Source organism: Petaurus breviceps, unplaced genomic scaffold, assembly GCF_028583685.1.
Source record: "Petaurus breviceps papuanus isolate PSGF00001 unplaced genomic scaffold, PetGlider_PUasm1.0 140, whole genome shotgun sequence".
In the NCBI taxonomy this organism is placed as follows: Eukaryota; Metazoa; Chordata; class Mammalia; order Diprotodontia; family Petauridae; genus Petaurus; species Petaurus breviceps.
The window spans coordinates 53,588,533-53,607,887 of record NW_027185698.1 but is presented as its reverse complement, the minus strand read 5'-3'; the positions used below and the strand labels follow the sequence as shown (position 1 = coordinate 53,607,887).

Here is a 19,355-nt window from a genome sequence, read left to right as displayed (position 1 = left end):
GTGTTGAAGAAGAGTAGTGGTTTTGGATGACCAGAGGAGGGGCCTGGGAGTGGGGAGGAAGGGAAAAACTTGGACAGAAGCAGGTAATCACCAGGGCAAGGTCATATGATCATCCACAGGATCTTGACCTCTCCCTACACCCAAACCCAGACCCAGCTGTCCCGAGGCCCATGTGGATTCATACTAGGTAGGCAGGAAAACTCATCAGGACTTTCAGAGGAGGACCAAGGACACCTATTCTCTGGTCATCCCTGGCTGCAGAAGCCAGGAAGAGGAGAGGGTTCTGACCCTAGGGTGGGCTCAGAGTGTCCTAGGGTAGACAGTGGGGCAGATATTTGACCTGAATTATCAGGATACTCTCCACCCCTTTAACTGTGTTCTGGCCTCAGACCTAAGCACAAAGATACTTTCCTGGATAACGCCTTGTTAAGTTTGGGGGGGGGGCATACTTGTGAGTAGTATGAATTAGAGGCATCAGATACTATCAGAGTTGACGTCCTGCCTCTATCCCATCATCCTTCTCTTCATTTAGGTGGGAGGCTCCGTGGTACCTTCTCTGGAAGGATGCTGCAAGACGTGTGAGTGTCCCAGCCCCCGGCATGACTCCCAAGGGACTCTGGGACTGGGTAGCAAAGGCTGGGGGGAGTTTCCCATGTTGTTCCTGCCTGTAGGGCCTCAGTTGTGACTGGGTGTGATGGCTCTGTGCACCACACAGCTCCTATTCGAGGTGACTCTCCTCTTGGGCACTCACAGCCTTGAGCATCTGGTTAGAAAATCAAGCAAGTGAGCCCCATTACACGTCTCCTGTGTGCCAGGCACCGTTCTAGGCACCAGAGACTCAAAGACACAACAGAGAAACAATTCAGACTCTCATTGAACTTAGGTTCTAACAGAGGAGATGAGAATGCATATAGGAATAAAAACAAGGTAGTTAAATCCAAGGTCATTGGGGAGGGAATTAGAGGGAGAGGGAGGAGTGCTGTGGGAAATCTGGAAAGACTTCACGCAAAAGATGGTGCCTGACTTGGCTCTCAAAGAGGAAGAGTAATTCTATGAAGTGGTGGGGTGAGGTGCGGTGGTGGTGACCAGAACAAAAGCACATAGGCTGTAGATGGAGTGTGAGTGAGAGACAGAGGGGCCAGTTTGGTTGGATCAGAGAATATAGGAAGGGGAGTAATGTCCAATGAGGCTGAGAAAGGAGAGCCCTGGTCCCCAGGAGCTGTCACCTGGAAGAGTATTTATATTCCGATACAAAGGAAGGGGCAGAATACTAGCTCTGGAGTCGGAGGATGCAGGTTTACATCCCACCTCTGCTCTAACTGCCCCTGGGATCTTAGGAAAATCACTGAACCTCCCTGAGCCTCAGTTTTCATCTACAAGATGAAGGAGTTGGACTTCATGGGCCCCTCTTGCTCAGGTCTGTGATCCTGGGACTCACAGGCTGGTATCTATGTTTCCTTCTCCTCCCAGAAGAGCCCTTTGAGGGGCTCAGGGCACCCTAGGGCCATGCCCCCTTCCCCACTTTCCCCAGGGGAGGGATTAAGGAGAACTGCCCTGGGCTTCCTCCAGCCACACATTCTGGCTGCTGGCTACCTGGCCACATGGAACCTCCCTGAGCAGCTTTACCTTGTAGATGAGGTGGACTCCCAAGAGGTCTGTGAATAGATTTCTAAGGCCCATAAACTTGGAAGGGAAAAGAGTGACATCTTTATTTCAGTACAGTTGTAATCCTATGTATCTTATTTTATGCATTTAAAAGACATGATTCTGAGGAGTCCATAGGCTTCAGCAGACTCCCAGAAGGGTGCATGACCCAAAAAAAGGTTACTGCCCCAGACAGACCATTTCTGTGGGTGGGCCGCCAGATCCCCTTAGGGGCAGCTTACATTGGGGGATGCAGGTGGCCCCTTACCCTATTTCCCTTCTGTCACCTGTCCCCCTCCCTACACTCTCCCTCATTGGACCCCCTCTCCAGTCCCCTAATTGGATCACCCTCCTCTTCCCTCATGACCCACTTTCCTCACCCTCTGAGTATGACCTGCGGCCCTGTCCCGCTCTCCCCAGGTTCCCCGGGGGCCCTGTTTCTGCTCCCAGTTAGCCCTGCCTCTTCTCCAAGGGTTAGTGCCCGCTGTCACCCAGGTCAGTGGGAGCGAAAGTGACGTGGCCTTCCATTGGTGATTCTGAAAATGGTCCGCGGCTTGTGGGGCTCTTGGCCCTCAGCTCCCCAGCGAAGGGGCAGGAGGGAGGGCTGGGGAGGGGAGGGAAAATGTATGGCTTTCGGTTCCTGCTACCAAGGCCCTTCCCAGATCATCCCCCTGGCAGCGCCTGGTCTCCATATGTGGGCAGTGAGCTGGCCCCCAAAGCATGCATGTGTGCACCCCCATAGTGTTCGCTTCCCACTGTCCACACAGAGATGAAATGCTGCTTCGCTCCTGCTTCTTGCTGAACACCTCCAGGATGTGGCTGCATCCTCCAGGCCCAGGGCCACTCAGGTTAAGGACCGTTAGGACATCCACTCACTTCCATCTGAGCTGCCCTATGACCTAGAGCCTGAGTGACCTGGCCAAGTCTCCTCTGGCTGAGTGCCAAGTGTGTCCTGGTTTCTTGACTTCAAGTTCAGTGTTCTTCGCCCCAAGTCCCAGTGGATGTCCCATTGCTGGGCAGTCCTCCTCCGTTCCTGTTCCCATTTCTCTGCCTCCCTTACACACTGTGCCCAGTGTTGAGGGTTCCAGGACTCAGGCCCTCTGGGTTGCTTCCTTACCTCCAAGCCCCAGATATATGGCCTGCTAGTCTTTTCCTTCAGATGGAGATTCTCTTCCTCCTGCAGAGTCAGGCCCTGGGAGCTGTGAGGGGTAGGAGATAGTAGTGCATGAGTTGAGAGTAGCTCAAAAGACTCAGTGCATGACAGCTAAGTGCCTGGGAACCACCATCTTCCCCTTCCTTACCCCTCTCCTGCCCCAGGGGGCAAGAGATCTGGGTGGTTGGGTCAGCCTCATTCAACTTGCTTTGCCTTTCACCAGGTAAGGAGGATGGACGGTCCTGTAAGAAGGTGACTGTCCGAATGACCATCCGGAAGAGTGACTGCCGAAGTAACACACCGGTGAGTTGTAGGGCGCTGGGGACAGAGACTGGGGTGCCAGGAGCAGGCTCCCCGCTGGGCTTGGTTGGGGACTAAGAGATCAGGCCTGGAGGAGGAGAGTATCAGGATGGTTTGGGTTGGGTTGTTCTGGGGGAAAGTGAGCAGCTTCCCCAGGTCTCCCATCCCACTGTCTGCCTCAGGTGAACATCGTGAGCTGTGATGGCAAGTGTCCCTCTGCAAGCATTTACAACTACAACATCAATACGTATGCTCGTTTCTGCAAGTGCTGCCGGGAGATCGGCCTGCAGAGGCGCTCGGTGCAGCTCTTCTGCACGGGAAATGCCTCGTGGGTGCCTTACACCATCCAGGAGCCTACAGACTGTGCTTGTCAGTGGTTCTGAGACCTTTATTCCAAGGAAGAGCTGGCTAGTGGCCTTTCTCCTCCCCCCTCCTCCAACTTACCCAGTCCTCCAGTGGTCATGGGGATATTCCCCTGGATCCTGCCCCTTTCTTGCACCCTTGCAGGATCAGGGGTTGGGAGAAATTTCATCCCCACATCCCTCAGATTCACAAGGACCCCTGGCCATGGGCAGCTTGGCAGCAGATTGCTACAGGGGTCAGGAAAGCCAGTCCCAGATGGTGAACAGAGCTCATCACAAAAAGGCCTCTCCTTTCTGTGTCTTGTACAGACACATTGTCTCGTACAGTTGGATTACAGATTAGGGCAGAGGCGGGAAGGATGGAATTCTTCTTTAGGAGCAGCAGGAGACTGGCTGAGCCCCTCAATCCACTCGATGGGGATGGATGGAGGAAGACATAATATAGAAGCTGGGAAATTGGCCACCTCTGGTCACTTTGTCCTTTTAGACAGAGAGGGACATGAATGATAGGCTCCCATTGGTGCCTGAAGGCTTTAGTTAAGCTGTTAACATCCTGGTTGTGAGAAGGAGTAGATTTACTGCAGCAGATGGCCCAAGGAGGCTGAAGGGGGTTGGGAGAGGGAATTTCTCTCCTTGGAGGAATCCTATGAGGACAGGGTCCCTGCTGGCTATCTCTGGTTCTTCTGAGGGGTAAGGGAATTGACTTAATGGTATAGAGAACTCCTCTCACCTCAAAGAAATACTGCCTGATTCTCAGTGATGGGCATTTTTATCTAGGGAAGCATTTAAAGATCTAGGCATGTACATATTATTCATAATATCAAGCCCCTCCCTGATGCATTATAGGAAGTAGCCTGGTAGGAGCCTGTGGCCTTCTTCATGGCTTAATGGGTAGTTTAAAGAGAGAAATAAAAGATTCATTCTTTAGGGGACTCCAGGCTAGACTGAAGTTATCTAATTCCAAAGCAGCTCACCTTTCTCAGAGGCAATTTTTCTCCCTCATGATGCTTCTGAATGCTCCCAGGGGTTTTGCTGACTGGTCACCTTTGATCTTGGCCTTCAAACGAACCTTCCAGTCCCTGTAATACTTTCTGATGTAAGACTCCAGAAATGTTTTGCAGAGAAATCCGGCACAGGGGGAGACAGGCTTCCTAATCTCCCCCATTTACAGAACCCTAGCTCTGAAGGCCTTAGGGTTTATTTTCCCAGTGAAACAGCCTTCAAGATGGAAGATGGTAATGCTTCCAGCATACTTGTTGCATGAGTATTTGGCCCAAATTCCACTGCTGAGCCTGGGGATGCCCTGCCTAGAATTGGCCTGGCAAACAACACTGAGCTAGAGGGACTCAGGCTTCTGCTCCTCCTCCCATGCCCACCCAGCTCCTTGTTCAGCCTAGGGAGGGCAAACCTACTTGCCAGTCCTTAAAGCTGAGGCCTTGCCTTACCCTTTCAAGTTTCCCTGGAGTCCCTTCCTAGAGCCCTGGAGATGCCTACTATTGAGCAAGGGACTGCATAAGGATAAAAGGAATGCAGGCATTTTTGCCACTTGCAGATTTTTACATCTTTGTCATTCTTCTGCATTCAATAAATGCCAAGAAGAAAGCTGAGAAGCATATTCTAAGTGTCAAATTCTCGTTGGTTTGATTTTAGTTTTGGAATGCGGCACAGCTCAATTACAGCACTGTATTGGAGGTTGGGGCCACCTTGGCCATAACCAGCTTGTTATAGGGTTAGTATTGGGGTGGGCTGAGGAGATACTCTCTAGCTGAGGAGAAAGGCATCCCCTCTCTGACTAGCCTACCGAAAGGCACATTCCATCTTTGGGACATATACTGCCCATTGCCACTGTCTCTGGGGCTCAGGATGAGAGACTGGTCGGTGAATTGTGTTTCCATGCCTATAACATGACCCCAAGGAATAGGACTCTCCTGGAAAGAAAATGCTAAAAGCAGCAACCCTTCATTCTCAGGTGGGTACCACTCCCACTCCAGGGACCTATTCCAAGCCTTTAGCCTGACAGTCCTACCAATGAGAACCTGGATTTTCCTGGAAAGAGACATAAACTTGGGGTTGCTTGGAAGGTAAACCCTTTCCCAATCAGATTTGCATAGTCTGAATAACTCATGGGCAACATCCAGGATTTTGTTCCTTGGTATTTTGACTTTGTTCCTTGTTGCTCCTCCGGCTCTGGGGTCATGTGCTTAATTTTCTGCTGGTGCTATCCAGGGACTCACTATTTTCCCTCAAGAAGAGGGGGTCCTGAAACTCCTCAACAACCTGGCATTGTCTAGGAAATCTCTTTTTCTCTCCTGGGGAGGTTGGGGTTAGGCTTCATCTAGCGTGGTCAGTTCTTCAACCACATGGTGGACCATGATTTTGCCCTGGGCTCCATCTCTAAGGCTGCCATTCTTAGATCCCAGGATAGGGAGGGGCAAGTGAACTCTCCAAATCTTGCTCCCTTTTATGGACCCAGCACAACGGGTGGCATCCATCCACCATGGTCTGAACCAATCAAATCATTCCCAAATACTGAGACTGAATTACTCATCCTCAATGTATTATGACTGGGTGGACAAATACTTATGTCCAGCAGATAACTTCAGTAATAAAAATAGCTGGCATTTATATAGCACTCTAAGGTATGCAAAACACTTTACAGTTATTGTCTCATTTTTTAAATTATTATTTTCATTTTACAGTTAAGGAAACCAAGGCAGAGAGGTAAAGTGATTTGTCCAAAAGCTAGTAAATGTTGTGAATTTTCTTGGCAAAGACACTAGCTTGCCATTTCCTTCTCCAACTAATTTTATAGATGAGGAAACTGAGGCAAACAGGGTTAGGTGACTTGGCCAGGGTCACTCACAATCCTAGTAAGTGTTAGATTTGAACTCAGGAAGTTGAGTCTTCCTGATTCCAAGCCTAGTGTTCTATGTACTGTCCCACCTAGTGGCCCTTTCCTACCTAGCTAGAAAATATCTGAGGCCTAATTTAAACTCAGAATAAACTACTTACCAAAGGCCTTTTCCACTTCTTCCTCCCCCCTTCCTCTTGTCTTCCATCTCATGACTCAATTGATGCTTCTGTTTTCCTCATCTGTTGACTCCTCTTTCTCTAACAGAAAGGTAGTCAATTATAATTAAATTCTCTCCTGTGCTCTGAGACCTGCTGATCTATAAGTGCAACAGTTTGTGGACCTTGCTAAGGGTGAAAAATGTCTTTAATGTATTATATATGCATATATTTTTATTTCATAGTAGTCAAAGGCACCATGGATTCTTAGTCTTGTTTCTATGAGAACCATGTAGCAAAACCCAATCTGGTTAGGATGAAAAGTATAGAGAGCAGTGTTGCTAGCATTGGTTAAGTGAATGACAAAAGATTAAAAAATAAAGGGATCCCCTGGGATCTCAGGCATCTGTTTATCCATTTGCTCTCACATTTATTTTTGTAATGAATGTTGATACTGTTGCTAACACAGGTTGTGCCAAGCTTTCAAAAATCTTAGTCTCCACTCACCGGGGTCTGAAAAATGAATTCTACACATGAGGATGGAAGGGTATCCCGTGGGATTTTGATACTCATTAGCCTTAAAGCTACATGGTTGCCTCTGACTGTGATAATCTTAGGAATCTGGACTGGGAGAGTTAATCAGGGGTGACCCACTGAGAGATCCCCTAACTTGATGAATCAGAACCAGGAAGTAGGAAATTCATTGTGTGTGAAGGTGGCAACTTATTGCAATACCTTCCACTCCCTGCTTTGCTCCCACAGAGCATCAATTTACAACAGCTCTTTGACCATTTTGAGCCCATTTGGTAAGGTGTCTTGGAGCGCCCTTGTTGTTGTTGTTGGAAGCTAGGTGGTGAAGTGGATAGAATGCCAGCCCTGGAGTCAGGAAGATCTGTGTTCAAATGTGGCCTCAGATACTAGCTGTGTGACCCTGGGCAAGTCACTTCACCCTGTTTGCCTCAGTTTCCTCATCTGTAAAATGAGTTGGAACAGAAAATGGCAAACCACTCCAGTATCTCTACCAAGAAAACCCCAAATGGAGTCATGAAGAGTTGGACACGACTGAACAACTATACGACAAAAAATTTTTGACTCAATTTTTGAGCTCAAAAAAATTGAACTCAAGTCTTCCAGGTCCAGTGCTATAATAATGATGATGATGATAGGTAATATTTCTATAGTACTTACAGCCATTGCGCTAAATGCTTTATGATTATTATCTCATTTGATGTACACAACAGTCCTGGCAGGTAGGTGCTATTATTATCTCCATTTTACAGATAAGAAAACTGAGGTAAACAGGGGTCAAGTAATTTGCCCAGGGTTACATAGCTAGTATGTATCTGAGGCTGGATTTGAACTCAGGTCTTCCTGCCTCCAAGTCCAACATTCTTGATTATGATGTTTCCTTAGGGGACTGCCCTATATAAACAGTGTCCTTTTACCTAGCATGGTAGTGGTAAAGAGTAACAGATTAGAAGGGAAAGGGCTTGCTACACAACTCCTGTGTGACCTGCAGAAGCCACTTCACTCTGAGCCTCAGTTTTCTCATCTGCAAAACAGTGGAGTTGGCTCTTTCAAACTCTAAAGCTAAGGTCCTTTCAGTGTCTCCTGAATGAATGTGTAAATAGGAACTGCTTAGGAGTGTGATGAGAGGTTTAAGGGAATGTGGTGAGTATCGGAGGCCACTGTAGACAGATTGATGGAGCCTTCCCTCAGGCACAATGCTCTTGCATTGCTACCTCAGCCTCCTACCCTGTCCTCTAATCTTGCTGCTGTCCTGATCCCTAATGTCCAAACTGGAAGGGTCCCAGAGGTCATTAGACTCATCCTTATTATGTTGGAGAAAACCTGGGGTCCTGGGGTTGGAGAAAACTTGATAGCCTAAACAAGATTAACTTGTTTAAAATCAGGATATTTATGGTCTGATTTTACCAATGATTTGCTGTATGTTTTTTCAACATGCTACATCCCATCTCTCAGCCTCAGTTTCCCCATCTGTAGAATGGGGGGGGTAGATGTTCAGTCTCTAAGGGCCCTCTGAGATGCTGAGAATCTGTGATTGGTCAGGGGACGTGCTTCTCCAAGGCAACCATAAATGATAAGCTGAGTTATGTCGAGGACCCTGGCTTTCCATCTCCAGGCACTGAAATTCCCTTCTGGAAAAGGGTGAAACCTCCCGTGACATGTTTTACAAACACTAGGGACCTTTAGCTTGCAGAACAATCCCATTCTCCTCAGTCCCGTTTCAGGTTCCCACCCTGATTTTCTGGGCTTAATCCTCTTCCTGTGGAAATCAGTAACGACATTGTGATAGAATGATTCACGTTCAAGGTCAAACCAGAGCAAATCAGAGGCGACATACTGACTTTCCATCCCCCAACCCACTGCCTCCCCCTCCTTGAAAGAGGATCCCCTGAAAAATGTGTAAAAGCCAAGGAAGGTGTTAACTCTTGCTTTCCCTCAGCCTTGTCCTTGTGGCCTCAGCAAAGGCTAATGATATGAAGGGGTAGGAAGGAGGAGAGGGTGAGGATGCCTTGGGAGGGAGCCCTGTAGTTCCAGTCCCCTCTCCTGAGATATGAGGAGAACTGGAAAGGTATGTTTCTCCCCCCCCCCCCCCCCCCACACACATAACCGGCACTCCCCAGTATCTCCCCTGCAGCCAATCAATTCTATTTAATCTTTTCAAGGAGATTCATGATAATTTGCACAGCACTTTTTTTTAAGACTGGCAAAGTATTTATATATTATCAATGTCTACACACAATAATTCTAGCTCCCATTTCATTGAAGAGGAAACTGAGGCTGAGAAAGGGTTAAGTGGCTTGCTCAGTGTCACAGTTAAGTGTCTGAGGTTATATTCATTCCAGGTACAACATTCTATCCACCAGACCACCTAGGTGGCATGCATTATTTGGGGTCATCAAAGCTTTAGTGCATTCATCTAGCAGGAGGAGAGACCCTTAGCAGTTGACCAATTAATGGGATGGGTTTGATAGGCAACCTCCGTAAAGGGGAAACTAAGGATAAATCTGGATAGGGAGTGGGGGCCAGGAGTGATGATGAGCTGGGGCACTGCTATTTGGAAAGGGTGGTGGAGCATTCCTCAGCTTCACCACTTTTCTGCCCTGCATGAAGGTAGGTGACTGACTCTGGTATAGGATCTAAACCACATAAGGTTAATGTCATTTTAGGGCATATCTCCCACCCTGACCACCTCTCACAGATCTAGCCTTTTGAGTCCTTCCTTCGAGGGCTCCAGACAGGGAGGGGTTACCAGCTGGTGATAGGGCAGGCAGTACTCCCCCACCCCCAGCCACTCTAGCCTATGGCAGTTAATCCCCACCAAGGGGAGAGCGTGCCTGCCACTGCACAGCTGTCTCAGGAACCTGATGGGGATGAGGGAAGAATGGGGCCCATAGGGCCGGAATTCTCCAGACCTCCTTCCTTCCAAGCTTAACCAACAGAGATCACCTGGGGAGTATGGGGAGGGAGCAGGTCAGGGACTTCAAATCTGCCAAAATTCAGGGAGTGGTGGAAAGTACCCTGGACGGAAGCATCAGCAGGCTTGAGTTCTGAATCCTGGTTCTGCTCCTCAACAGCTGTATAACTTGGGGCAATCCCTTTTCCTTCCCCGAGTCTCAGTTTCTTCACCTATAAAATGAGAGTTGGACCAGATGGGCTTCTGAGGTCCCTTCCATCCCCGACAATGTAGGTGGCTGCTCACAGTACTGATAGCCTCTCCCTTCTCCACCTCTGTTCCTCAATTTCTCCCTGTCCCAGCTCTGGATCTCTCCCCCAAGCAGACCTTTTTTTTTTCATCCTATCTATATAGAACTCTCATTCCTGACTTGGCTGATGCCGACATCCACCCCCACCCCCCTTTCTTTTACTACTACATATCTAGCTCACTCCTAAAAGTCCAGTTCAGTGTTACCTCCTCCAGGAAGTCTTCCCTGCTCACCCTGCCCTCAGGGCTCTCCCCCGCCCTTGAATCCCCGTAGCTGACAAAGTCACAGCCCCATCTGAGTCTTAGCCCGAATTTCCTGGCTGTTCTAGCTATCGTTCTGCATGTGGTCTTGTCTTCCTGGCCAGAGCTGCAGTAATGACATCGAAGATTTACAACTGGCAGTTATCTCAGAAAACTATTAGTCCAAACTTTTAAATTTGCTGGTCCGGTGGGGCTTAGTGACTTATCCAAAGTCACACAGACAAGCACCGAGAGACAGAATTTGAACTCAGATCCTTTGACTCCTGTTATTTCCTAACTGCTGAATAGTGCTAAGCACAAGGGTGTGTGTGTGGGGAGGGGGGGGGACTTCAGGAAATCCATACTGGTTTGTGCTACAATCCCTGGAGGAGAAATGAATTAAGTGACTCAGTAAGAAAGTATCCCTCCTTTGTGCAACATCTACATCCCCAAATTTCAATGAAGCCTAAAAAGGGTTAACAATGTAGCAGCTGAAGGGAGAAGGCGGGCTGGCGGGCTGGGGTGGGCTTTCTCCTCCCCGCTTCCCTCTGCAGCCCCCCTCAGCTGATGTGGATCAGTTACGGCCAGCTGTCCTTCCCCACGGCGGCCAGCGCCCATCCTGCCAGGCCGACGAGGCGGGAAAGGCTACCTGGCCCTGTGCCCGCCTGCCTGGCACTGAGGTAGCCCAGCCTTCAGCTCATCATCCTGGAGCAGCTGGCCAAAGGTGGCCAGAGAGAATGGTGTCGACAGTTACTGGAAGCTGCTGCCCTGCCGCCTAAGAGGGTCCAGGAAGGGCCTTCAGATCTTTTCCTAAACCTCATTGCATGGTGTCTTTTTTTCCCCTCTGCCATTACCCATCCCAACTAGACTGAAAGCTTCCAAAGAACAGGGACCATAATATTCAGACCTGTCTTTTGTGCTCACTACACAGGGCTGGGTGCCCTTCTAGGGATCCATTCAACTTGGTGTGAAGGAAAGAATGATGCAACTTTAGTCAGGAGAGCTCTGGATTAGAACCTTGCCTCTGGAGCCTCAATTTCCTTATCTGTAAAATGGGCATAATAAACTCTGTGACATTGGGGATGGCTAGGTGGTGCAGTGAATACAGCACCGGCCCTGGAGTAAGGAGGACCTGAGTTCAAAAGCGGCCTCAGACACTTAACACAAAACTAGCCATGTAACCTTGGGCAAGTCACTTAACCCCAACTGCCCTGCCTTCCCTCTCCAAAAAGCCCCCCTCCCAAAAAAAACTATGACATTGGCCTCATCTTAGTTAAGGTGTGACTTAGAGAGGGTCGTTGTGCAAAGCACTTTGCAAACCTGAAAGAGAAATATAAATGGAAGTTTTTATAATAGCCAATAGTAACATTTCCATGGTACTTAAGATATATAAAGTACGAAATTAACAACCCTCTAAAGTATTACCATCCCTATTTTACAGAGGAGGAAACTGAGGCTGAGAAGCCATACTATCTGCCTCGAGTCACACAGCTAGCAAGTGACACAGAACTAATCAATGATAGGTCCTTCTGACTCCAAAACCCTGTGAATATTTGTTGAATGAATGAACAAGGAACAGTTATCTTCAAGCACAATAAGGATTGATATGAATAGGAGAAATGAGTTGTTCTTCCCATCCATGGAAGAGTAAAGAGGAGATTTTCTTAAAGCAGAACAGATTGTGGTCAGACACAAGGAAGAGCTTTGTCGGCACAGCTCATGGTTGGCAATGGGAGCCTCAAACGTTGGAGAGACCAAGGGAAGGTCTTGCAGTGTTCAACTCCAGACATATCAAAGAAGAAAACAGAGCTGATTTGCCCTTGATGGTAGATTAGGGACCACAAATCCAGGACCTGGAGGCTCATGGGCTGCTGGATGGTCCATTATCCAGAATTTTATTCCTTTGATCAGATAAGCATGGAATTGAGTGAACGCTTGAGGAAGGGAATCACAGATTTAAGCTGTAGTGATGTGTTGGTGGTGTTGTCATTTTAATCATTTCCAACTCTTCCTGATCCCATTTTGGGGTTTTCACAAAGATACTGGAATGATTTGCCATTTCTTTCTCCAGCTTATTTTATAGATGAGATATTGAGATAAACATGGTTAAATGACTTGTCCAGGGTCACGCAGTTAGGAAGTATCTGAGGTCATAAAGATGAGTCTTCCTAATTCCAAATCCAGTGCTCTATTCATCTTGCCACCTAACTGACTTCAAACTATATAGCTACAGCTAAAAGCACTCAGTGCCCTAAGGAAGGGAGGGAGAGTGGGGTGGTTTTGTTCATCACTCCAGCCTCAGGAGGGTACCTACTCAGGCTTTTCAGGGCAGACCATCACATGGGTCTCACCTATTGTTGGTTATGGCTTCCATGCCTGTGGCTTACTTAGCTTACTAAATTTACCCTTTACCAACACCATCTCTAGACTGAGTTGGTGGTGTGATTGTTTAGCCCTACACATCATTTATATTGGAAATCACTGTTTTGAGAGCAGGTATTGGTGAGCTTTCAAAAATTCTATGGCAAGTTGGGGGCTAGCACTGAATAAGATAAAGACAACACAGCACCAAACCCCGGTCTTGCTAACTTGTTTCTGAACATCCAAAGGGTCCAAACTCCAGGCTGCTCCCTCTCTCTGAACCCCATTCAGAGAGGGACCAGCTCTTTAAAAGACCTAGCTCTGGGTTCCAGCCTTTGTGATACATCCTCCCTTTTACCCACAGCATTCCTTACAGCCCCACCTTTCATCCCAAGAGGGTGAGGGGAATCCAGTATTATTTCCAATAAGAATGCACACCAGGGGAATCCTGGAGTCACCTCAAACCACCTCCCAAGAGTCAATTGTTACATTTTCAGAGGAAGCATTTACATCTTGGAAATCAGTAAACTACAAATTGCGGGTTGATTTATTGCTTAATTAATTGTCTAGATTTAAGGAATTGATAGAGAAAATGTTAATAATGCAAATTAAACTTAGACGTGTATTTGTTTTTTCCCCTATGGAGAGAGCTGGTTGTTAAACATTTATCGCACACCACTGCATCAGTCTATGTTTCTCAACATAGTCTCAGGCATCCAGGACAAGCATCCTTTCTTTTGCCCCTGACTTTCCATTTTACTATCTGCTCATTTGCCATAAAACATACAGGAAGATTATCCTGCTTTTCCCCTTAGCCCATTCATTCATTCTTTTCTGGATGTCCCTGAAACAGTTTGATACAAACTTAATTCTGCCCCTATGCTTTCCTAGCAGCACATCCCCGCTCTCTCATGGCAGACTTTGGTACTGCAGACTTCAAAGGTCACCTTTTCTAAAAATAAATGGTGAGCAAGCCAGGAATCTTTTTCAACTTCCCTACACACTATCGCCCCTTTCTTCCCTGGGCTTCCAAGAGAGCATTGGAGTAAAAAAATGCAGTGGCTTGTTCTGAGCAGTTAAAATGGGGAAAATCATTCCCTGCCCTCCTGAAAAGTGGGTTTTGGGGCACACTGAGGGCTCAGCTTTTAAGATGGCACCTGGAGACCTTCTCAGAGTCTCTGTTGGTCAGTGTTCCTGTTCTTCATTCCCTTATTTAGTTTTTCTGACCCCAACTCTTTTGGACGATAGAGCTGAAGCTACCATTTCATTATTTGCTGTTGTTGAGTAGTTTTAAGCCATGTCTGACTCTTTGGGACCCTACTTGAGGTTTTCTTGGCAGAGATACTAGGGTAGTTTGTCATTTCCTTCTCCAACTCATTTTACTGATGAAGAAATGGAGGTTTAAAAGGGCTAAGTGACTTTTCCAAGGTCACACAGCTAGTAAGTGTCTGAGGCCAGATTTAAACTCAGGAAGATGAGTCTTCTTGATTCCAGGCCTGGAACTCTAACCACTGAACTACCTACTTGCCCCACTTCTTTATTTAATCCACTCCTATTATATAGATAAGGAAATTGAAGTCCTGAGAAACTGTGTATTGACCAGGGTTCCCAGAGCTAGTAACAGAGAGAGATTTTCAAATCTCGCTCTTTCCCTTTTTGGCCACCTCTCATTTTACAAGTGAGAAACCTGATTCATTCATTCATTAAATGATTCCTCTTGGCTGAGGTTCCAGAAGAAAGGGGATAGATAAAGGAGTCATTGCCAGGAGGAAGAAAAGGGGACCTGATAAGGAAAATGAAAGAGTGAAGACCAAAATACCCATTTCACAGTTTTGTTTAGGGCAAGGTGAAGATCCCACAAGATTGCTGTGAAGAAAAGACTTTATGGATAACTGTAAAATATTACCTGTGTTCCCTCCCTCCCTGACTCCCTTGCATTTAACTGCCATTATTTGAATTTATTCTCTATAAGCTTATATATGTTCTTGTTAACTCCCACATTAGAAATGTAAGCTCTTTGTAAATAGAGGTTATTTCATTCATTGCATCTATATCCCCAACTTGGCACACAGTAGGCACTTAATAAATGTTTATTGACTGACTGATATAAATATATGCTATATCACTCAATATTGGGTGGTCTGAGCCAAGGGCTGCCCATTGATAGAGTGTTTTACTCTCCAAGATCAGTAATTCCTTGAGCTAATGTGAACTATTTGATCATCATGGGGCCACAAAAACAACAGTGAATTTGGAACCAAAGGCTCTGGGTTAAGATCTCAAATCTGTCATTTACCAGCTGTGTGAGCTTTGGCAATTACATAGCCTTTTGGGGTCTTAGTAAAATGAGTAAAATATATAAAATGAAGGAGTTAGATGAGGTGGTCTTTGAGGTCCCTTCCAGCTGGGTAGCCATTTTGTGCTAGGCTCTGTAGGATTTCTAGGATGTATAAACCAGACCTTTCCCTCAAGGAGCACATAAAATGTAGGCACCTTGAGGGCAAAGACTATCCCTTTTGTCCTTATATTTCCTGTACCAAACACTTATTTTTTTAAACCAGATCTCCTCCTGGTAAGGAAGACCCTCTACCAAGTCAGATCGATACCTTCTCTGCTATTTAATAGGTTTGTAGAAAGTCATCCGAGACAATTAGAGGTTAAGTGACTTACCCAGGGTCACACAGCTAGTATGTACCAGAGAAAGGACTTGAACCCAAATCTTCCTAGCTCCTAAACCAGATCTCAATCCGCTACACCACAAGGTCTTCCTGTTGGTACCTCTTTAAAGCTTAATAAATGATTGTTGAATGTAGTGAAATTGAATTGAATTTTAACCCCTTTCAGTCTTACCTTCCTCATTCATCAATTCAGTGTCTATCAAGGACTTATTATGTGCAGGATCCTTTTCTGGAGACAATGTTAATTTTTTGCATTTGTACAGTGCCTGACAGTCTAGTAATATCAATGACACTAATTATTGGCACATTTATATAGTGCTTTATAGTTTGTAAAGTGCTTTCATATCCATTATCCCACTAGAATCTCACAACAACCCTTGAGGGAGATAGGGCAAAAATTATTATTCCCATTTGGCAGATGCAGAAACTGAGACCCAGAGAGATAGCGTGAGTTGCTCAGTATTGCCCGCCTAGAAAGTGATGGTGCCAGGTCGCAAACCTTGCACCTTTGAGCCTTGGTGTGGTGCTCTTCCACTCTGCAAAGATATCTCTTAAACGAGGGTGCAGGAATAGATCAGAATGTGCCAACTTTAATTATATTGGGTATGGTAAAGTATCTAATGTCTTTCTGCAGCTACCCAGTTATGGGAATGGCAAGCCAAGGAGAGAATGGGAGCCAAAGAGGAAAGAGCAGAATTTGGGAAGAAAGGGAAAGGGTTGTAGCATTTAGATTTATTTTCAGAAGAATCTTTGGTAGTTAAAGCTGTATGAGTGTTAGAAATTAATAAAAAGAAAACTTTCCAAGGTTGTAATGGGAAACACTGTACTAGAAACATTGAACTAAACTATTAAGATACCAGCACAAAACAGTGGAAAGCAATCTGAAATCAGAAAATCTGGTTTCAAATCTCACCTGTGATGCTTATTGCCTATCACACGACTTTTCTGTGCCTTAGTTTCCTCATCTGAAAAATGATGAGATTGGACTCATTGGTCCCTTCTGACTCTAAATCTGTGATTCTCTGAACCTAAAATGTTTGACTTGTCTGTGACCCATTTCCCTTATCTCTAAAATTAAGGTGTTGTGTTTGATGGCCTCTGAGGGATCCTCCATTTCCATATCTATGATACTATGACTGGCCTTTATGTCACTTTTGACATGGGTAGCCAGTCCTTTGTTCAGCCAAACATGGAGAGATGGACAACTGGACAATCTCCAGAGGACCTCTCGGATTCCTAGATGCTGGGATTCTATAATCAAGACCATCTCTTGACTTTCTTGTGAGAGGGGGAGGGATAATATGGAAATAGAAGTGAGAATATTTTGCAACCGATTAAATACAGAGAGTGAAGAGAAAGGAAGAATAAACTATAACTCTAAGGTTGTGGATTTTGTTGACTGGAAAAGCCCTTCACAGAAATAGAAGCATTCAGAAGAGGGATAGGTTGGAAATGTTGAATTTGAGATGCCTCTGGGACATGGAGTTTGAAATGTCCAATAGGAAGTGGTGCCTATTGGCAACTCCCAAGAGACTAGGGCTGGATACATAGATCCAGGAGAAACTTTCATAGAAGTGATAGTTGAATCCATTGATCACAAGAAAGAAGGTGGAGAGTGAGAAGAGGGCCCATGATAGTCCTTGGAGTACACTCCAGGACATATATGGTGATCCAGCAAGGGAGACTGAAAAGGTGCAACCAAACAGCGAGAAGAACCAAGAGATAGCAGCATCACAAAGCTCATAAGAGAATATTCAGGAGGAAAGAGTGGTCAGCCAAGTACAATATGGCAGATAGATTAAGGGGACTACGGACCAGGAATTGGATTTGGATTGGCAGTTCAGCAAAGCAAAGGGCAGAAGGATTATTATTTCAATTATTCTGAACATTATACCTTTTGTTTAATGAGGCAAAGATTGTATAAGATTTTATGTTTGTTCTCCCATCCTTCTGCCTATGATTGAGTTGGCCGTCCACTAAAATTCCCGATGAACTGTTGTCTAGCCATGCCTCTTCCATTCTGTACTTGTGTTATTTTTTAACCTATTCAATTAATCTACTTTACATTTATCCCTATTAGATTATATTTCATTAGATGTAGCCTGATATTCTCACCTATCAAGGTCCATTTCTATCCTAATTTTATCATCCAAAGCATCTGCTCTGCCTCCCAGTTTGGGGTCATATGCACATTTAATAAACATTCTTTCATCCAATTCATTGACAAAAAAGATTGAACAACTCAGGACCACAGAAGAACAGATACCTGGGACATTCTATGAAGACCACCCTTCTTATTGGAATCTATATATTAAAGACTACTCTTTGGGTCTGATCATTCAACCAGTTCTGAATCTGCTTAACTATGTTATCACTCAGCCCATCTCCCCCTCTTTTTCTCAAGGACAGCATGAGAGAATCTGTTAAACATTTGCTGAAATCTAGACACACTAACCATATTTGTAGCATTCCCTTTAACTTATCTATTCAAAATAAAAACCAAGATGGGGTAATAAGGTGTTTGACCTAAAATTTAGAGGGAACTGATTTGAATTCTTTGTGCAAGAAGGAACAACTGGTCAGGGGATTGCTGATACTTGGTGTATGGAGGAAGATGTACATACTTCTCCTGACAATCTAAACTTATCATCTTTCTGCCTTAGGTTTTTCCTTTTCTAGAGCTTCATCAACCATCCCCTTCAATAATACATTTTAGAACTTTGCCAAAACTCCAAGTCAAGTTCATGGATCTATAATTTGAACATTCCACTCTCTTCCCTTTCAAAAAAATTAGGGAGATTTCTCTTTTCCAGTTCTGTAGCATGTCACCCTTTCTCTATGATCTTTCTAAGATCATTGACAGTAGTTCAGCAATCATATCTGTCAATTCTTCCAATATATGACCAGCAGTCAGTGATGGTCAGTAAATGTGTATATCACAAGATGGTCTATAGATGATCAGTGATGATACCCCAAGATTGTCTGCTATCAAAAGTTAGAGGAGCCAGGGTAGGTCAGTGACTTCCAGTGAGTAGATCCCAGCAGACCCCACTGATTCCAGGATGGTCAGGGAGTAGACACTAAATTGACCACTGATGGTCTATAAGGATGCCCTGGGAAAGTCTGTAATTGTCAGTAACACTCCTCCATCTGATCTGATGCCCATCAGGTGAGAGGTGGTGAGTTGAGGAGTACAGTACAATACAGTCATACAGTAGCTGATGGCTAGTGAAGGGATCTCAGGGCAACCAGTGATTATCAGTGAGGAAAGAACCTGGGGTGTCAGTGATGGGCAATATTGAGAAGATCCTATCCTTATGGGCTCCCTGAAGGTGAAGAAGAAGTGTGTCATTCCTCACCCATCCCATCACCTCAAAAACCAAACCATTAATTAGCACTGCCCTCTCACTGCCAGCTACCCCCAGCAAGCATGTCAGCGTCTGGGGCCATGCTCTAATTTCAAAGCTGCCTCCTGCACCAGCTGCAGCTTTCGGGCTGAGCCCTGGAGGAAAGGAGCAATACTTATCCTTTTTCTTTTAGGAGGGAGTACTGGGGGGACGTGGGGACTGGAGGGATGGATAAAATGCGGGGCCTTTTGAAATGAAAGCTGGGCTCGACCAGCAGAGATTAATGCAGGAAAAAATGCTGTTTGTTTGATAAGGCCCAGATGGTGGGGGAGATTTGCAGGGCCTGTTGACAGCTCCTGATGGCCAGCAGCTTGCCCTGCTACCTCCTCCTCATTCTGCCCTTGCTTGGGATCTCCAGAGAGGGGCAGGCAGCTCAGGGGTGCTGCCCACAGAGCCCCCAACTGCCAGGCTGGGGACAAGCATCCTACCCTCAGTAATGACACTGCCCAGCCTCTTTATTGCAGAAACAGG

The 19,355-nt window shown here is 46.0% G+C and overlaps 1 protein-coding gene across 1 annotated transcript in view; it reads left to right on the top strand.

Annotated features, from left to right (window-relative positions):
* The window catches only part of OTOG (otogelin), a 100,937-nt gene extending 97,235 nt beyond the window's left edge, over positions 1 to 3,702 (top strand). The window contains exons 53-55 of the mRNA XM_069073475.1: positions 533 to 578; positions 3,021 to 3,100; positions 3,280 to 3,702. Coding sequence (XP_068929576.1) covers positions 533 to 578; positions 3,021 to 3,100; positions 3,280 to 3,480 — 327 coding nt within the window. The 3' untranslated portion in view covers positions 3,481 to 3,702. The remainder of the gene's footprint in view (positions 1 to 532; positions 579 to 3,020; positions 3,101 to 3,279) is intronic.
* The last annotated feature ends 15,653 nt before the right edge of the window (positions 3,703 to 19,355 follow it).